General features: G+C 37.8%; 1 protein-coding gene across 12 annotated transcripts in view; it reads right to left on the minus strand.

Moving 5' to 3' along the window:
* The window catches only part of CLIP4 (CAP-Gly domain containing linker protein family member 4), a 130,399-nt gene that overhangs the window by 8,535 nt on the left and 103,144 nt on the right, over nucleotides 1-18,720 (minus strand). For 7 of the 12 annotated variants that reach the window (XM_054547676.1, XM_054547677.1, XM_063713473.1 and 4 more), the window contains 2 exons: nucleotides 14,349-14,421; nucleotides 4,612-6,846 (listed from right to left, as the gene is read on the minus strand). In XM_054547676.1, the coding sequence (XP_054403651.1) occupies nucleotides 6,525-6,846; nucleotides 14,349-14,421 (395 nt within the window). In that variant the 3' untranslated portion in view covers nucleotides 4,612-6,524. Of the gene's footprint in view, nucleotides 1-2,816; nucleotides 3,525-4,611; nucleotides 6,847-14,348; nucleotides 14,422-18,720 lie in introns of those variants that run through there. The other 5 variants (XM_063713475.1, XM_063713476.1, XM_063713474.1 and 2 more) reach the window with 2 other exon arrangements.

An 18,720-nucleotide genomic window follows, 5' to 3' on the forward strand; every position in this document is an offset into this window, starting at 1 on the left:
TCTGTGATTCTGCAGGACTTCACCTGTGGTAAGGTAAATTCCAACACCCAGCCATAATCAGTGGAGCATGACTGGTGTGTGCATGTGTCCTTGACCTTGACTCTTATCCCAGTAAGACAAATTATTTGTAATCTTTATATAGAAGTAGACCAGAGAGTTTAGTATCAGTCCTCTGTTTATTCAAAGATCTTTCTATTCAAAGATCTCTTTAACAAATCAAATCCTTACCATAGCAAAACGAGATTAATCAGGGATGACTTCCAGAAAGAAGCAAAGCCAACAGAACTATGAGTCATGTCCATTTAATGACTTCCATGCTTTCAGTGCCACACCATTTATTTCTCTTTCATTACATTTGCTATAACAGCAACCTTATTAGCAAAGTAAAACCATAAAACTTATCTTTTATCACACCTAATATTTGATGGTATATCTGATGCACTTTCTTTTTGTCAGTTGACAATTTGCACCTCTTAGTGCCTGTATTTGTCTGTTCTCACACTGCTGATAAAGACATACCTGAGACTGGGTAATTTATAAAGAAAAAGAGGTTTAATGGACTCACAGTTCCACATGGCTGGGGGGGTGCCTCACAATCATGGCGGAAGGCAAAGGAAGAGCAAAGGCATGTCTTACATGGTGGCAGGCAAGAGAGAGTGTGCAGGGGAACTGCCCTTTATAAAACTATCAGATCTCATGAGATTTACTATCATGAGAATAGCATAGGAAAAACCCACCCCCATGATTCAATTACCTCCCACCAGGTCCCTCCCATGACACACGGGGATGATAGAAGCTACAATTCAAGATGAGATTTGGGTGGGGACACAGCCAAACCATATTGGTGCCCATTTCCAAAGTGAGGTGGCAAAGCCTAAAGCAAGCCAGGTGTTTGAGAGCAGGAGGTGCCTGTGGATTCTGATGCTCCTCAACAAGCACATCCAAGTGCCATTATGATGGGCAATTCATTAGGAACAGGAGTCTTCTCTCACAATCACCATAGAATTGGATAGACCCCTCTCTTCAGGTTTATAGAGATATCCACTGCCATTGGATGGCAATTTTTGGAGATCTGTTGTGAACCATATAGCTTTATAATGGATCCCTAGAAACAGGGAATCCAAAAATATAGCCAATTCAAACACCCCACCAAGATAAGATTGTGAAGACTGTGGGCAAATTTCCTATATTTTACTGAATCTAATAGTTGAGAAAAGAAACAATTTAAATATTTTTGCATTATTCTCAAAGTAATATTTATATAGTATTTCACAGTTCTCAGAAGAAATAAAGTAATTTTCAAGATAGAAATTTTTTTTCCTCAAGTATGTACCAGGAAACAGCTGGTGATGTTTTATAAAGGATAAGAAACGAAAGCAGAAAATTACATTGGATTTTCTTTTGTCACACACCAGGGGGTGTAAAGTGAGGCCTCAAGAACCTCATGCTATTTCTTAATTCCCTAAGCTCTATTCCCTTCAAGAAAGAGAAAATATCATCTGAAAAATAACAGTATTTTCACTAATATATGTAATGTATTGGAATTCTTATTAGAAATCCATTTGTATTAGCAGGTTCAATAAAGGTGACTATAATTTTCGCTTTATTCTTCTGCTCTGTAATGCTCTATATCGTCTGTAATGCAAAATCCACTTCCCCTTGCCATCAATACAAGACTTTTTATGACTATTAAAACTCATTTCAAAATCCATTATAGGGGTTTTCCCCCCCAAAGATACTGGATAGTAACACCCACCCTTCACGACAAGAACTGTCAGGGGCAGCCAATGTCATTAACACTGTTGACTGAGTTTCAAGCTAAATCTCAGAAGTCATACTAGAGAAAAGAACAAAAGGCATGGCTTGAAGCTGTGCATATAATCTTAACCTGATTCATCTCCATGTCGGTCTGATTTGATTTGTTATGTGAAAAATAATAATTAGTTCAGTCTTCAATAAAGTAAGTCTGTCTACGTGGAATCAAGTCATGAAGGGCTGGAACTGAAAGAACTTAACCTCCACCAGATGGGCACAGGCCAAGAACACAGCACTTGGATGGTTAAACCTTCCATGCTTTAGAAATGCCTAAAATTCAAATTCAGTACAGGATAGTTAGCTTGCTCAGTTCAATTGATCCCAGTTGGATTTTATGTAGCCAGTTGAAACAACTCTGACTAAATATCTAATCCTGAGACCAAATTTCTCCTGACACAGGAGTCTATTGGGGCTACAGTAGCAATAAACTCACATATCTGGGTTCATGTGGCATTTTAGAGCCGAACTTAAACCAGATTTATGAGCATTTAAAAAATGACACCAGTGATCCTTGGGAACAGATTATGTTTTCGGCTAACAGCCTCAATTTAAACACCTGAAATATCTTTAATAATTCAGAATGCCTTGCCCCTTCTCAGCACCACCAGGACCACTACGCTTGCCCTATTTGAAAGGTATAGTAAATGATGAAATTTGCTGCTGATCTATTGTCATGAACATTCTATTCACTGGAAGACATTCTAAAAAGATAAACGGAAAAAGCTTCTCCTACACCTTGATGCTGCTCTCAAGGGAGAGCTATAAAACAAAAAGTTTCATTTGACCACACATAATGAAACGATATTGTCAGTAATATGTGCCCGTCTACTCAAATTCCACCACGTATACTTCTTTTCCTCCCATAAAAAGGAGAATTAGCAAAAAAAAAAAAAAAAAATTGGTAGAACAAAATCTTTTTGCCTATGCAAAGGCATCATATTCTGCTTATAATACACTATTAACATGTCCTGCAAGCTTAACTTGTTCAGCCTATACACAAATTTCATTAGGAATGTTTATTTTATATTCAAACAGTATATGTGACACTGTTTGTAAATAAGGCCTGTGTACCAAGGGATACTAAACAATTACTAAAAATATACATGATAACGTAAGTTTTGTATTAACCACTGTATTTGTATTATAAATAAGTGTAGTGAAGGAAAGGGCATGAAAAAAATAAAAAATTAATCCTTCTACTGGCTTGCAATGTGGCAATGAATATTATATGTCTCTGAGTCATTTAGTCATTTGTTATTTAGATAACAAATATCCATCTGGTAAGTAGTTAAAATTACTAGAACTGTTTCTCAATTAAGAATGATTTTAACACAATAGGCTCCTCGCCATTGGTTGATGTGGTTTAAATAATATTATCACACATTCTAAATAGGTAGCCTCAAAATAAAACTCTGAAATAAAAATATCTAAACAGCCAGGCACGGTGGATCACGCCTGTAATCCCAGCACTTTGGGAGGCCAAGGCAGGTGGATCACCTGAGGTCTGGAGTTCGTGACCAGCCTGGCCAACATGGTGAAACCTCATCTCTACTAAAAATACAAAAAATTAGCTGGGCATGGTGGTGGGTGCCTGTAATCCCAGCTACTCGGGAGGCTGAGGCAGGAGAATCACTTGAACCTGGGAGGCAGAGGTTGCAGTAAGCCGAGATCGCGCCATTGCATTCCAGCCTGGGTGACAGAGCGAGGCCCTGTCTCAAAAAAAAAAAAAAAAATTATAGATATAGATATATATTTAATACTGGAGATCAACGTTATCCCCACTTGAGTATGATCCAGTTCATTCTCTCCATATTAGACCATACGTATTACCATATTCTCTAAATTATCATATTAAAATAGGAATTCAAAGTTAGCCCCAGGCAGAAGGGAAAGGGAGCTGCCCCAGGTGGTCCTGCTGTGTCTTTCCTCCCCATTCCCTACTGCTGCGCCACTCAGCATCTGTTGTCTCCTACACAGCACTCTTCAGGGGTAAGTTGGGCTCCTGGATTCAAACTTTTCTTGTCCTCCTTCCTTCCGTGTCTAAGAAAATTTACCTGTTCTGTGGCCTAGTCTCACAAGGCCCCTTGTCTGAAGCTAGCTAGATAGTATCTCTATTTCCAACAATCAATGGCCTTCACTGCCTTTGTTCACTCAACAAAACCGAGCATCTACTAGGTACCAAGTATTATTCTAGGTGTTGGGGATAAAGTGGTGAACAAAACAGTCAAAAATCCACTCCTTAATCTAGTGAAGGAAGAAAGAAATAATAAGCAAGAAGTTGTAATCAGTAATAAGCATGACCAAATGCTAAAGAGAAAAATAAAACATGAGAGGGGAACAAGGAGCTCTTGGGAGGAGGTGCCAGAGACTCACACCAAGATTACACCACCACAGTTCACAATTAGCAAACAGCAGTACTCAACATTCTTACATACTTAAAAATATTCCCCCCAAATCACCCTAAATATAAAAACAAAGTTTTTCAGTAAAAGGCCGTTAATTATTTCTATTTTTTAATCTAAAGTCAAAGTGTTCCATCCTACCCTAAATAAACAAGTGAAATCCCAACTGTAGAAATACATTCTTTTCTTAAATGACTCACTATTCACCAAAACAATACTAATGGGATGGTGGCTATGAACATAGATTGTTGAGTAGAAAGCATGATACTTTTTAATACTCTTTATAGGGATAGGACAAATCCAAGCCATTACCATGAGGAAAAAGTTCAAAGCATATGCACCCTGAGTTACTGAGAAAAGGAGAGTTGCAAATAGGGTAAATGACAAGATACCATTCCAAAACCACACAGCTTCCCTTTTTATTGTTGCTCAAGAAGTGAACTTTAAATGACATTTCATAAGCAAAACACAAATGAAAACACCTAATTTGCATGTATAGTATATGTAAACATACATGTTATATGGACTTAATAATCCTCATCTAAATATAAAGAGAACAACCGGTTCTTCGACCTCAAAAATAAATTCAATGTTGGCATTACTGTTTTTAACTTATAGTGTTTTATATTTAACAGGAAAAATTATGAATAACCAAGTTTGGTGTGGTCATGGATTTCATGTTAAGGTATAAATAGAGTTTTTAAGAAATAATCTGTATAATAAAATAAGTTTACTTTTGAATCGCAGTACAGTCATTTCCTTCAATCAATAAAAATATTCCTTGATTACAAAGCAGCCTTATTTTGCAAATGTATTTCAGGAAAATAGCTCTAGCAACATTTTAAACACCACACTATTTTAAAAAGGCAGCGAAGTGACAGAATTTAGATTTAAAATAGTATATTGCAAAATAGTTCAACATATTATTTCTAAGCACAAGGCAAGCTCCATTCTGAAGGATACTTTTTAATCTTATAAAGCAAACTGTTCCAATATTTCTGTGGTAAAGTCTAAATATTTACAATAAAAGATGAATCTTTACACAGACAGGACATAAACTTCAATACCTAACCACAATGCAAACATTTTACATTATGACATCACTCTAATGTGAAGCTTAGTTTGTTAACATATGCTCAAGAAGGAAAATAAAAATGATACAGGTCTGCAGCTTTGTAATAGACAGAACTCTGCAACAATTAGAGAAATAAAAACAGCAAACAACACCAGTTCTATGAGTAATAAAACAAAAAAAATCCAGATATTATAAACATTTAAGTAAATAACTAATACATCCTTCCTGATATATCTTTATTTGCTCTCTTCTGTTAAATACGTTTTTTAAAATGTTTCTCATATCCCAGGAGGAAAGGACAGTAAATTCTTCACAAAGATAAAAGTGCATCATGTTTTAAAAGTGCTTCGTGTTTATGTGTTACAAACATATCCAATAAGGAAGTTAAGTAAGTCTGTGCAAAAAAATCTAATTATCGCTTGAATTTATAAACCTTAATCATGGGTTTTTTGTAGTTCATCCAGAAGAAGCAGTCAAGCAGCAGAAGAAAAATCTGAGATTAGACATTTTGTATAGCACAAAGAGCACTGGGCCACAAGTGAGGAGACCCACAGTCTATTCTTAGCGCAGTTAACCAACCAGTTAGTGACCCCAGGTAAGACAGGCTTCCATTTCGGTATTTGGCAATGGGCAAGAAGCAGAGCTGGAGAGCCTCTAAGGCTCCTTCCAACTCCAAAATTATCATGTATCTTTAGATGAGGCATTCTGAAAGGGCAAATAATTTTACCAAAATATAAAAATACATACTAGTCATCTAGCTACTATTCACTCATTGGACTTATTAGTAATAAAGCACAGAAAGAAAGAAAAATTCCAAAAATGCTTGACAAAAAAAGGTCACGTGAACATTATACATAATCAAAGCTAGAGAAACCCTTCACAATTAGGGCACTAACAAAAATCCAATATGATGTGCAAAAACAAAACAGAATAAGCAAGAAATGCAACAGCTGGTCACCTGATGGCACTTTTTCTTCCTGAGTCCCAGAATCTTCTTGGGACCTAAAGCTTTAATTGGTACCTATTTTGAAAATTGCTTTAAAAGAACCATGATTCCCCAGAGTTCATATTCATGGCTTTGTAAAGAACTCTCTCTAAATTGTTATAATGGTTTTTAAGAAGATAACTATATTTTCAAAATTTTAATATGGCTAAATAAACCATTTACCATGGACTCTTTATTTACACCAAATATATATATTCGAGCTTATTTAATATTTTAGAAGCTTAACTCAACAATTCTCATCCACAAGTTTTGACCCATTAATTCCCCGATAGGTCACTCTGCTCGGTCGAACTAAGACTCCATGGTTTGGCTTACAGGTGAAATAGCGCTTGTCACCCACTGACCCATCATTTTTTCCCTTGGCACTTCGGAGCTCAAGTCCAAGCCAGATACCTGAAGCAAAGTCAGTGGGGCCCACGTACCTAACAGTACCCATCTCATTAGAGCTCGTGAGCAGGACCTGAGACCCCTCATGCAGCTTCACGCTCCCTTCAATGCCACTTGCAGTGGGGGTGCTGCTCCAACTGCGACGCAAAGCAGCTTTCGATCTGTGCAAAAGGGAAAAGTGGGAGAAATTCTTTAGTGCTGAAGCCACGTAATGCAATGTATCATATTCATTTCCACTGCCAGATTCAGAATTCGTTCATTTAGTTCCCAAAAGAGAATACTTTAAGGTCATAACTTGATTTTAAAATTTTAAATAGCAGTTTAGAGTATACAGTTGACCCATGAACTACACAGGTTTGAAGTATGTGGGTCCATGTATACACGGAGTTTCTTCTGCCTCCGCCACCTGGGACAGCAAGACCAACCCCTTCTCTTCCTCCTTCTCAGCCTGCACAAAGTGAGGACAATGAAGATGAAGATCTTTATGATGATCCGCTTCTACTTAAGCAATAGTAAATATATTTTCCTCATGACTTTAACACTTTTCTCTAACTTTATGGTAAAAATACAGTACATACTACATGTAACATATAAAATATGTATTAATCAGCTGTTTATGTTATAGGTAAGGCTTCCAGTCAACAGTAGGCTATCAGTAGTTAAGTTTTGGGGGAGTCCAAAGTTATACACTGATTTTCAACTGTTGCAGGCAAGCAGGGGATGGCACTCCTAACCCCCACACTCATTACTCAAAGTTCAACTGTACTTCTGTTTAACATTTTAAAAGTTTTTGTCTTTTGAGCTATTTTAAGACTACCCTATTCTGGATTTAAGATTTCATTTGCCATATATATATATGTATATGTGTGTGTGTGTGTGTGTGTGTGTCTGTGTACACAAATACATGTGTATGTACACACACACATATATATGCTTTCAGTAAAATAGCAATTAGAAAAAATACACTTATACCTAATTAATTTCTACCAGTATTATCAAATAAAGCAAAAAGAAAGAATCTAGTATTTTGGGTGTTTTAATTGCTATCAATATTATCAAATAAAGCAAAAAGAAAAGAATCTAGTATTTTGACAGGGTAGTAAATTTAAATTATTTTTTGTTCACTTTAAAAAATATTTTTTCATATGCAAACGAATCTTTAAAACTGTAAATCTACAACTCTGGAAATATCTATACACATATGTATATATGTTCTATGTATGAACTCCAGTTACGGTTAAAGGTTTAGCACCCTCCCAGCCACTAACACTAACGAGGGTCTGAGGTGCCTTGAGCAGCTGCCTCTCCTTCTCCCTACAACATAACATTCCGTACAACGTGCTAGAACGTCTCCTAGCGCTCAGCACCACCACCACAACCTGATAATGAGGCATGGGACTCCCCAGTGCACTCATCCAAGGCCTCAAGGCTATATTGCCCCAGAGCTGCCTGCCCTGTCCACTGGAAGTAGCTGACCCTGATATTCACCCACAATAGAAACATGACCAGGGTCTTGTTGCCCCCCGAGCTGAGACCTTCCAAAACGGCCAGAAAGAAACCATCAAAACTACCTGGAGCCTTCCATCCTCTATCCCACGCCACCTTTCCTCCAAAAGAAACCCCTCTCCCTACCCCACAGGAGAATCAACACAGAACTTGTTACTAATATTACACAGGATCTTGTTGTGAACAGAATCTGGGTCTTACTTATTTCATATTTCATTTCACTTTCTATATTTTTAATACACTGTCACACACAATGTCTCATTTGTTCCTATTAACCACCCTGTAAAAAAGGAAGATGACTAATTTTAATGGATAGGAAAACTGAGGCTCAGAGATTTATTCTAAGCCACATCTGCCAGTAAGTGATAGAATTCTAATTAGAAAATAGTCTCAAATTATTTACATGTCAAATGCACAAATACAAAAATAAATTTAATAAAGAAACATGTAATACCTATAAGAAAAAGCATACATCTTTACTGAAGAACATACATGGAAGAGCTCTGTTACTAAATAGAAATGTATACAGGTTAATTCTCCCCAAATGGATGTTTTTTGTAACCCAACAAAATTACTGTAATTTTCACATGAATAATGACAATAGCTATCATTTCCTGAACACTTACTAGGTACCTAACACTTCACATACATTATCTCTTTCGATCTCACCCAAACCAGTGAAGATGGGATTATTACCTCCTTATAATGGAAGAAGACTCTGAGGCTCAGAAAAACTAAGCTATGTGCCTAAGGTCAGAGAGATGAAAAGAGCAAAGATGAGGCTCAGATCCACGGCTGTAGAAGCACAAAGGCCAGGCTCTCTTCACGAACAGAATGGGTACTGGCAATTAAGAAAAGGTTGAAAAATAACGAGGCAAGGTTTACGCTGCCGTGAGGTTAAATTATAAAGTTAAAATAGTTAAAACAATGTGGCTCTGGCATAAGAATGTAGTTTTAAATGACACAGAAAACATATTTTAGAAAAATGAAAAATACACAGAATTATTTTACATGTGATTAAAAAGTAAAACTTCGAAGCAGTGAAAAAGGAGTGAACATTGAAGTAGGAGTGCTGTAAAAATTGGTTAGCTGAGAAAAAGGATATGACTCTCACCACTCCTCTATATTAAAATAAACTGCAAATAAAGACCTTTAATGCATAAACTGAAAAAAAGAGGCTGGGTGCAGCGGCTCATGCCTATAATCCCAGCACTTTGGGAGGCTGAGGCAGGCAGATCACTTAAGGCCAGGAGTTTCAGACCAGCCTGGCCAGCATGGTGAAACCCTGGCTGTACAAGAAATACAAAACTTAAAGGGGCATAGTGGCAGGCACCTGTAATCCCAGCTACTCAAGAGGCTGAGGCACGAGAATCGCTTGAACTCGGGAGGCGGAGGTTTCAGTGAGTTGAGATAGTGCCACTGTTCTCCAGCCTGGGCGACAGAGCAAGACTCTGTCAAATAAATAAATAAATATTGAAAAACACACTCACACACACACATATATGTAGAGAAAGAGATAGGAAGTATTGGGGAGTAAGGAAGGGGAGAGGTTCAATACATGTTTTAGAAGTCTGGCATCTATTACTAGTTAAATTCTGATTTTTTTCATTTATTATTGTGCCATAAAAATGTTTTCATATCACAGCACAGTCTTTAAAAACATTGCAAAAGTCATGCTGAAGGAAGCTATTAAAGAATATGGGAATATGAGGACGATATACAGGAGGAAAGCTTTGAAATGGGTATATGGAATATGATTCATCTCCCTTTGCTTAAAAATTCAGACACATGGCCAGGCACGGTGGTGCACACACACCTGTAATCCTTGAATTTTGGGAGGCTGAGGCAGGCGGATCACCTGAGGTCAGGAATTCGAGACCAGCCTGGCTAACATGGTGAAACCCCGTTTCTACTAAAAATACAAAAAAATTATCTGGGCATGGTGGCACGGGCCTGTAATCCCAGCTACTCAGGAGGCTGAGGCAGGAGAATCACTTGAACCCAGGAGGCAGAGGTTGCAGTGACCAAGATCACACCATTGCACTCCAGCTTGGGCAACAAGAGCGAAACTCTGTCTCAAAAAAAAAAAAAAAAAAAATTCAGACACATGCATTAGGAAAACAATTGGAAAAGTATATACCAAATGCTAACAGTGACAATCTCATCTAGGTAACAAAATTACAGATGACCTTTTTACATTTGGTTTTTCTTCATTTTTCAAATATTGTACAACTTTCATAATCAAAAAAGCTTTTAAAGAAACAAGTAAATAATGGATTCAACATCTAAACCAAAAATTAATGGCTTGGGTAAACACTTAACATTCTAATAAGAATGATTTATTTGATTCAAGGTATGTCAAAGCTCAAAAGCCAGAGAATTGAGACACTTAGAATTACGGTATGTTTGGCCGGGCGCGGTGGCTCACGCCTGTAATCCCAGCACTTTGGGAGGCAGAGGCGGGTGGATCACGAGGTCAGGAGATCGAGACCATCCTGGCTAACACAGTGAAACCCCGTCTCTACTAAAAAAACAAAAAATTAGCCGGGCGTGGTGGCGGGCGCCTGTAGTCCCAGCTACTCGGGAGGCTGAGGCAGGAGAATGGCCTGAACCCGGGAGGTGGGGCTTGCAGTGAGCCGAGATTGTGCCACTGCACTCCAGCCTGGGCGACAGAGCGAGACTCCGTCTCAAAAAAAAAAAAAAAAAAGAATTACGGTATGTTTGAGAGCTCTGTTTACTCATTCAAAAATATTTATTGGCCACCTATGAAATGGCAGGCATGGGGCTACGTTCTAGGTATTTGTACATAATAATCAGTAAAATGTTATAAATACTACAATAAAGACTGTATACAGTGCAGAATGAGCTCAGAAGAGGAAGACGTCTCTTCGCCCTTAAAGCCTCAGGAAAGACACGTTAGTGGGGAAATGACATTTCTGCCAGCTTGAAAGATAGGCACACAGAAAAGGAAATGCAGAGATCATCGTCTGAGAAAAATATATATATTACTTTTTTTTTTGAAACAGAGTCTTGCTCTGTCACACAGGCCGGAGTGCAGTGGAGCAATCTAGGCTCACTGCAACCTCTGCCCCCCAGGTTCAAGTGATCCTCCTGCCTCAGCACCCCAAGTAGCTGGGATTACAGGTGCCTGCCACCATGCCCAGCTAATTTTTGTATTTTTGGTTTTTTTGAGACTGAGTCTTACCCTGTTGCCAGGATAGAGTGCAGTGGCATGATCTTGGCTCAATGAAACCCCTGCCTCCCAGGTTCAAGTGATTCCCCTGCCTCAGCCTCCTGAGTAGCTGGGACTACAGGTGCAAGCCACCACACCTGGCTAATTTTTTTGTAGTTTAATAGACACAGGCTTTCACCATGTTGGCCAAGATGATCTCCATCTCCTGACCTCAAGTGATCCTCCCGCCTCAGCCTCCCAAAGTGTTGACATCATAGGCATGAGCCACTGTGCCTGGCCAAACTATGTATTACTTTTTATATTACTGAAAAGCATACAGTTTAGAGAACTGCAATCACCTGTGAGGATATTACCATGAAAAAAAAGTCAGGGAAACACAGGAGCCAATCGCGTAGGTCTTCAAATGCTGGGCCAACGAATCTGGACTTCATTCTGTGTTTGAGAATTCGAAAGCTTTAAGGGACAGGCAGAAAACAAACCCAAGCACATGATGTGAGAGGACAGACCTGTGGCCAACTGGATGGTATCAGTTCTGCCTAAAGACAATCAAATTTGGGCTGACCAAACCATGCCAATGAGCCAGATTCCACAGACAAGACCCAGTGAGGATTTTTGAGCAGGCCCTGGTGATAACATGGAGAAGAGCTGAAGTGAGTTGGTAACAACGGAACAGAAGACAGATCCCAGGGGGGATGTAGACATCCGCAGAGTGAAGGAGAATCGACGCCTCATGCCTATCAGGTCCCTGTGATGACCATGGTACAATCTCAAGCTCATCCTTGGCACTGGACATACAGTGTTCTGAAGACAGAGCTGCTTCCCTCCCCCTTTCTGCCATGTTATCCTTGGGATGAAACGCATTCCTCACTACCATTTCTATACGTGATCTAGAAAAATCTGTTCCTTCTCCTCTCCCAGCTTGCTTTCACTCACAGGGGCCAAACGTGCCCTACAAGGCCTTCAAGTTTCTACCCAAGAATGTCCACCATCTCTGACTAGATTATCCACATTTCTTCTCAAAGTATCATTTATTTCCGTACGAATAAGCAAGGACATGGGGCAGAGTTTGATGAATCTCAAGAAACACACTTTCTCAACACACGTGCCTCAGAACACATCACGTCTCCAGGTTAACAACAGCACAACACACAATCAACTCTGGCCCCTTGGCAGAAGGCCATCGAGCACTGCCCTGTCTCCCTCACCCCTAAGAGCAGGGACAAATGTCCTAGTGCCTGCCAGCACCTGAAATCCTTTCTTTTGTTTCTGAGAACAATGATCACCAAACATTTTGGTCGCACACTTTATGAGTAAAAACAGATAAATAAATAATTTAAAAAGTTTATTCTCGGCCGGGCATGGTGGCTCACGCCTGTAATCCCAACACTTTGGGAGGCCAAGGTGGGCGGATCACAAGGTCAGGAGATCGAGACCATCCTGGCTAACACAGTGAAACCGTCTCTACTAAAAATACAAAAAATTAGCCGGGTGTGGTGGCGGGCGCCTGTAGTCCCAGCTGCTCGGGAGGCTGAGGCAGGAGAATGGCGTGAACCCGGGAGGCGGAGCTTGCAGTGAGCCGAGATCACACCACTGTACTCCAGGCCTAGGTGACAGAGTGAGACTCTGTCTCAAAAAGAAAAAAAATTTTATTCTCTATCCTCAATAAAAGTACAGTTTTAAGGGACTAGTGTTAACCTGTATAAATATTACTAAAGCTTTTTTATTTTTAGAGAAAACAGGGAAGTACTGATATTTCTACCTCACGTCTTCAGAGTGTCTTGTGTATAACCATACCTGTAGTATAATTCCCAGGGCTCAGATTGTTTTCTCCTTCCCTTGCTTCTCTGTATCATGTTCTTCCACTCACCAACATCTCAACACTGATTTGGACACCTCTCCCCCTTCAGAATCCTTTATTTCCTGGGTGTTTCTTCTTAGCAGCTTCTTCCATTCTGCCTAAGAACTCTTGAATATCTTCAATAAACGGGAGCATAAACTGACTGCCCTTAAACTCCTTCAGCTACTCAAGCAAGAAGACCTTCAAAATTCTCAAAATTGGTGATGGTTTTGAGGAAGGGAGAAAAACAGCCCCACCCAACCCTCTCAACAGTACCTAACAGTCCTCAGGATGAGCCAGGTTTCTCCCATGAAATTTCAGATCTCTGTGAAGCTTGCCAATACCTTCATGCCAGAAGGTAAACAAATGACCTGCCTATCCCCAGTGGGACATCAAGTTCTGGCCTCTGGGCTCTAACTTCTGGTGGCTCCTAGGGTCCCATTACTTAAACAAGCACGTGTACTTCCCTAAGCAGCTAAGCCTTTTCCCCCAGGGTATTATTCATAGATTAACTGGCAGCATTTTAAAAAAAGAACCTCTAAACCCAATCAGTCTAGAAGAGCCTCATATTGCTCTAAAGTGAAAATGCTTCAGAAAACCACTGGGAGGTAGTGAAGTGGGTCTCGGGGAGATAAACAAAAATGAAAAAGAGAAAAGGGCATTCTCTCTACAACAAAACAACAAAAAAAGGCTTTTTTGAGCATTATACTCTTAAGAGGAATTGGGAGCATTTTTCAAAATAACTGTAAGATTACACCTTACATTTCTTTCATGTATCACTGACAATATTAAATCAAATCTCTGATTACTTAAGGAGAGTTTAAAAGCAATCCACCCTACTTAATGAAAAGACAATATGTAAATTCCTTTAACTTTTATTAACAGTTCTAACTTCTATGAAGATAAAATATATGCAGTGCAGTAGTTTTAGTCACTGGTGACATTTTTAATTGCGCTTGCAAAGGAGGGAGGAAGAACTCTTCTCAATACACTTATCACACCTTTTCTCCTACGTGTTAAAACTCTACCAAGCAATGCAAAAGATACAGCACTCCACTTTTCTTTCTTCACAGAATCCCATCATGTTCATCTTGAAAGGTGTTTTTCTAAATCTTCTTAATACTCACTTGGCAAAAGCATTTCTTCTGTTAATCTCCTTTTGGGAAGAAGCAGAAGTTGTGCTAAAACTTCTCCTAAAACCTAAATATGAAAGTTGGGGTTAGAAGAGGAAAAATATAAGCTTTCAGTCCTTATTTAAAATGATATTTTATCACTTCTTCTATAGATGTTCTATTATATTAAATGTTTCTTTCAAAACAGAAAGCAGGCTGGCATGGTGGCTCACACCTGTAATCCCAGCACTTTGGGAGGCCAAGTGGGAAGACTGCTTGAACTTAGGAGTCCAAGACCAGCCTGGGCAATACAGTCAGATCCTATCTCATTTAAAAACAAAAAGAAAAGAAAGCAGAAAAGGTAAGTATACAGAATATAACGGTAGTTTAGATTTCTTAACAAATTTTCATCTTTACTTTCATGATCAAACTATACACATAGATGAATAAGTGAAGAGCATAACATTACTTTTGGAGAATTTCATTATAAGATTTCTTAAAAATCAAATAAAATTGAATTACACATTTATAAAGCTGATTATTTTTACTATCAAATATGATAATCTTGATAATCATATAAAAAAGATAGAGTGGTTTAAAAGATACAATCATTTATAAAACGTTGAACAATTAACTTCAGAGATTTTGATTGTTGGCCTCTCCAAATAATACAACAGAAATAAAAACACTTCACAAGAGGTAAATTTTTAAAAAGATGTTTTTAAAAAGAAACAAGATTTCCAGCCTGGCCAGTTATGGCAGACCAAATGTGCTGAATGAATCTTTTGATTGACACAATTTTAGTTTAAAACTATGATTTTCAAAAAATACTATCGAGCTGACACAAAAGGCACAATTTCAAAGTGGCTGAAAACAAAAAAGGTAAACCATCAGAGGCCTCCAAGCACCAAAGTAATTGACCATCTTATACCAGCAGGCTTTCCAATTAATTCCAGAGAACCTGGGCTTTCACCTTACTGGCTGCACAGGAGACAGGGAAGAAAATAAAGCCCAGGGCCTCCAAATGGAGATTCTCACAAAAGATTCTTGGTTAAAGTGAGGATCCCAAACAGCTCACTCTCATGAAATGAGAAACAAAACGAAACACCGTTCAGATGAAGACAAAGGAAAGTCACTTATGTCAACCTTAATCCTCAGTAGGAGACAAAATTTTCTCCCCTCAGAATTTGTTACCATGAATGAAATTCATGTTATCTTGTAATACAAAAATATGTTGCAGAGACTATAAATTAAAGTCCCAGGTTGGCAGTGCCTCCAGGCAACTGGCACAGGTAGATACAATCTTCTCTGGAAGCATCAACCCAGGCCTCAAAGAATTTTTATATATAAAATTCTAAGCAAAACAAGCATCTCACAAGAATAAATTACAAAACTCACGAGGAAAGAAGGCAAACCATAAGTTAGTCTCAACAGAAACAGATGGCAGAATCAGACTCACAAAGGCTTTAGATACTGAATTATTTAACACAAAATAAAAGATAATACTTTAAATATTTAAAGACATAAAAGAAAAATTTGAAAATATGGGGAAAGAATTGCAATGGTAAGTCGCAAGCAGATTTGAAAAAAGAAAAAAAGACAATTTTTATAATTTTAAAACTTTATGGCTGGATTAAGCAGCAGAATAAACATAGCTGAAGAGAGAATCAAGAAACAGAATGATGGGTCTAAAGATATCCAAAATATAGTCTAGAGTGACAAGTTGTGAGAAATATGAGAGAGCATGGGAAAGAAAATGAGAAGGTCCAACATACTACTAAACAGAGTTTCAGAAGGAGCTAAGAAAAATAATAAAGGAGAAACTATTTTAATTATAATAAATAAGAATTGTAAAGAATTGATCAACTCCCAGATACAGAAAAATCCGTAATGCCAAACAAAAAGGATAAACAGGATAAACAAAAAGAAATCTCTACCTAGACATGATAGTGAAACAACAATACGAATTAGTTAGACTCACAGATGACGTCTCATCAACAATGACAGAAGCCAAAAACAGCACAACGATACTGTCAATATGCAGGGGGAAAGTATCTTTCAACCTAAAATTCTACACCCAGTAAAATTATCATTGGAAAAGACAAAAACAAAGAGTTTGTTACCCAACAGACCCTTTCTAAAAGAAATTTTATATACATGAAATTTAAAAAATGATCCCAAGTAGAAATTCTGAGGGTTAATGAGTAAAGACACTGGGAAATATGAGAGTAACGTTACAATATAAAACTATTACAATAATGTCAAATTTATAGGAGAAATAAAATACAAACTGGACAACTCAGTTTCTAATGATTTTCTATTATTTGAGAAAGGATAAAAATCATCAACTTTAGACTTTGCGAAGTATCAATGTTAAATTATCTACAGTAATTACTAAGCAGCATATTCATAGACTATAACTTCTACACAAGTAGAGGCAGTAAACAGAATGAGAAAAAAAAAACAGGGTGGGAATATAGCCAGAATAAAGTCAAGAAATAAAAATCACTTATTAAGTACAAAAAAGTGAACAGAAAACAAATAAGATAAAAATATCATCAGTGTATATCAGTAATTACAATAAATGCAAATGAGTAAGACTCTCAGGTTAAAAGAAAGATTGTCAGACTTTTTTTAAAAAAGTAAAACCTAGGCCAGGTGCAGTGGTTCACGCCTGTAATCCCAGCATTTTGGGAGGCTGAGGTGGGCAGATCACGAGGTCAGGAGATCGAGACCACCCTGGCTAACATAGTGAAAACCCATTTCTACTAAAAATACAAAAAATTAGCCAGGCGTGGTGGCGGGTGCCTATAGTCCCAGCTACTCGGGAGGCTGAGGCAGGAGGATGGCGTGAACCCGGGAGATGGAGCTTGCAGTGAGCCAAGATCGTGCCACTGTACTCCAGCCTGGGCGACAGAGCAAGACTCCGTTTCAAAAAAAAAAAAAAAAAAAAAAAAAGGAAAACCTAACTATATGCCATTTAGAAATATTCTAAAAACATAAGAACATAGGAAGGTTACAAGTCAATGGACAGAAAAAGATATATTCGGCAAATACTTAACCAAAAGAAAGCTGGTATAAGGTAAAAAAACATATTATTATGAAAGCAACACCACTTACATTAATGCCAAACAATTAAATACATAGGTATAAATCTAACAAAACATGTACAAAGTCTCTATGAGGAAAACTATAAAACTCTGATGGAAGAAATCAAAGAAGATATAAACAAATGGAGAGATAGTCCATGTTTATAGGTAAAAAGACTAAATATTAACATGTCAGTTCTTCCCAACTTGATCATATAGTCAATGCAATCCCAATTAAAATCCTAGCAAGTTATTTTATGGATATTAACAAACTGATTATGAAGTTTATATACACAGGTGAAAGGCCCAGAATAACCAACACAACATTGAAGAAGCAGATCAAAACCAGAGGATTGACACTACTCAACCTGAAGAATTACTATAAAGCTACAGTAATCAAGACAGTGTGGTACCGGCAAAAGATTAGACAAATAGATCAATGAAACAGAACAGAGAGCCCAGAAATAGCCCCGTATAAATTAGTCAACTGATCTTTGAAAAAAGAGCAAAGGCAATTCAATGGAAAAAAGACAGTCTTTTCAACACATAATACTCGAACAACTGGACATTTACATGTGAAAAAAAAAATCTAGATACAGACATCACACCTTACCCAAAAATTAACTCAAAATGGATCATAGATCTTATAAGACACAAAACTATAAAACTCCTAGAAGATAACACAGGACAAAAATCAGAGTGATCTTGGGTTTGAGGATGACTTTTAGATAAAACACCAAAGCACAATTCACGAAATAAAAAACTGATAACTCAGACTTCATTAAAACTAAAAGCTTCTGCTCTGTGAAATACACTGTTAAGAGAATGAAAAGACAAGCCACAGACTGGGGGAAAATACTTGCAAAACACATGTCTGATACATGTTTGGTATTCAAAATATACAAAGAACAACAAGAAAATAGCAAACAGAATTTTAAAATGAGCAAAAGATGTGAACAGGCACATCATCAAAGAAGATACAGCACCACTGTTATTGGGACATTGTTGTGCTGTTGGGAATAGGCAGTAGTTACAGCCATCATGGAAAAACAGGATGGAGGTTCTTCAAAAAACTAAAAATAGAACTATCATATAATCCAGCAATTCCACTGCTGGTATATATCCAAAAGAAAGGAAATCAGTACATTGAAGAGATAGCAGCACTCTCATGTTTACTGAAGCACGATTCCCAACAGCCAAGATATAGAATCCACCTAAGTGTCCACCAATGGATGAATGGAGAAAGAAAATATGGTATATATACATAATACAGTGGAATATTATTCCACCATAAAAAG

This window comes from Pongo abelii, chromosome 12, assembly GCF_028885655.2.
Source record: "Pongo abelii isolate AG06213 chromosome 12, NHGRI_mPonAbe1-v2.0_pri, whole genome shotgun sequence".
Classification (NCBI taxonomy): domain Eukaryota; kingdom Metazoa; phylum Chordata; class Mammalia; order Primates; family Hominidae; genus Pongo; species Pongo abelii.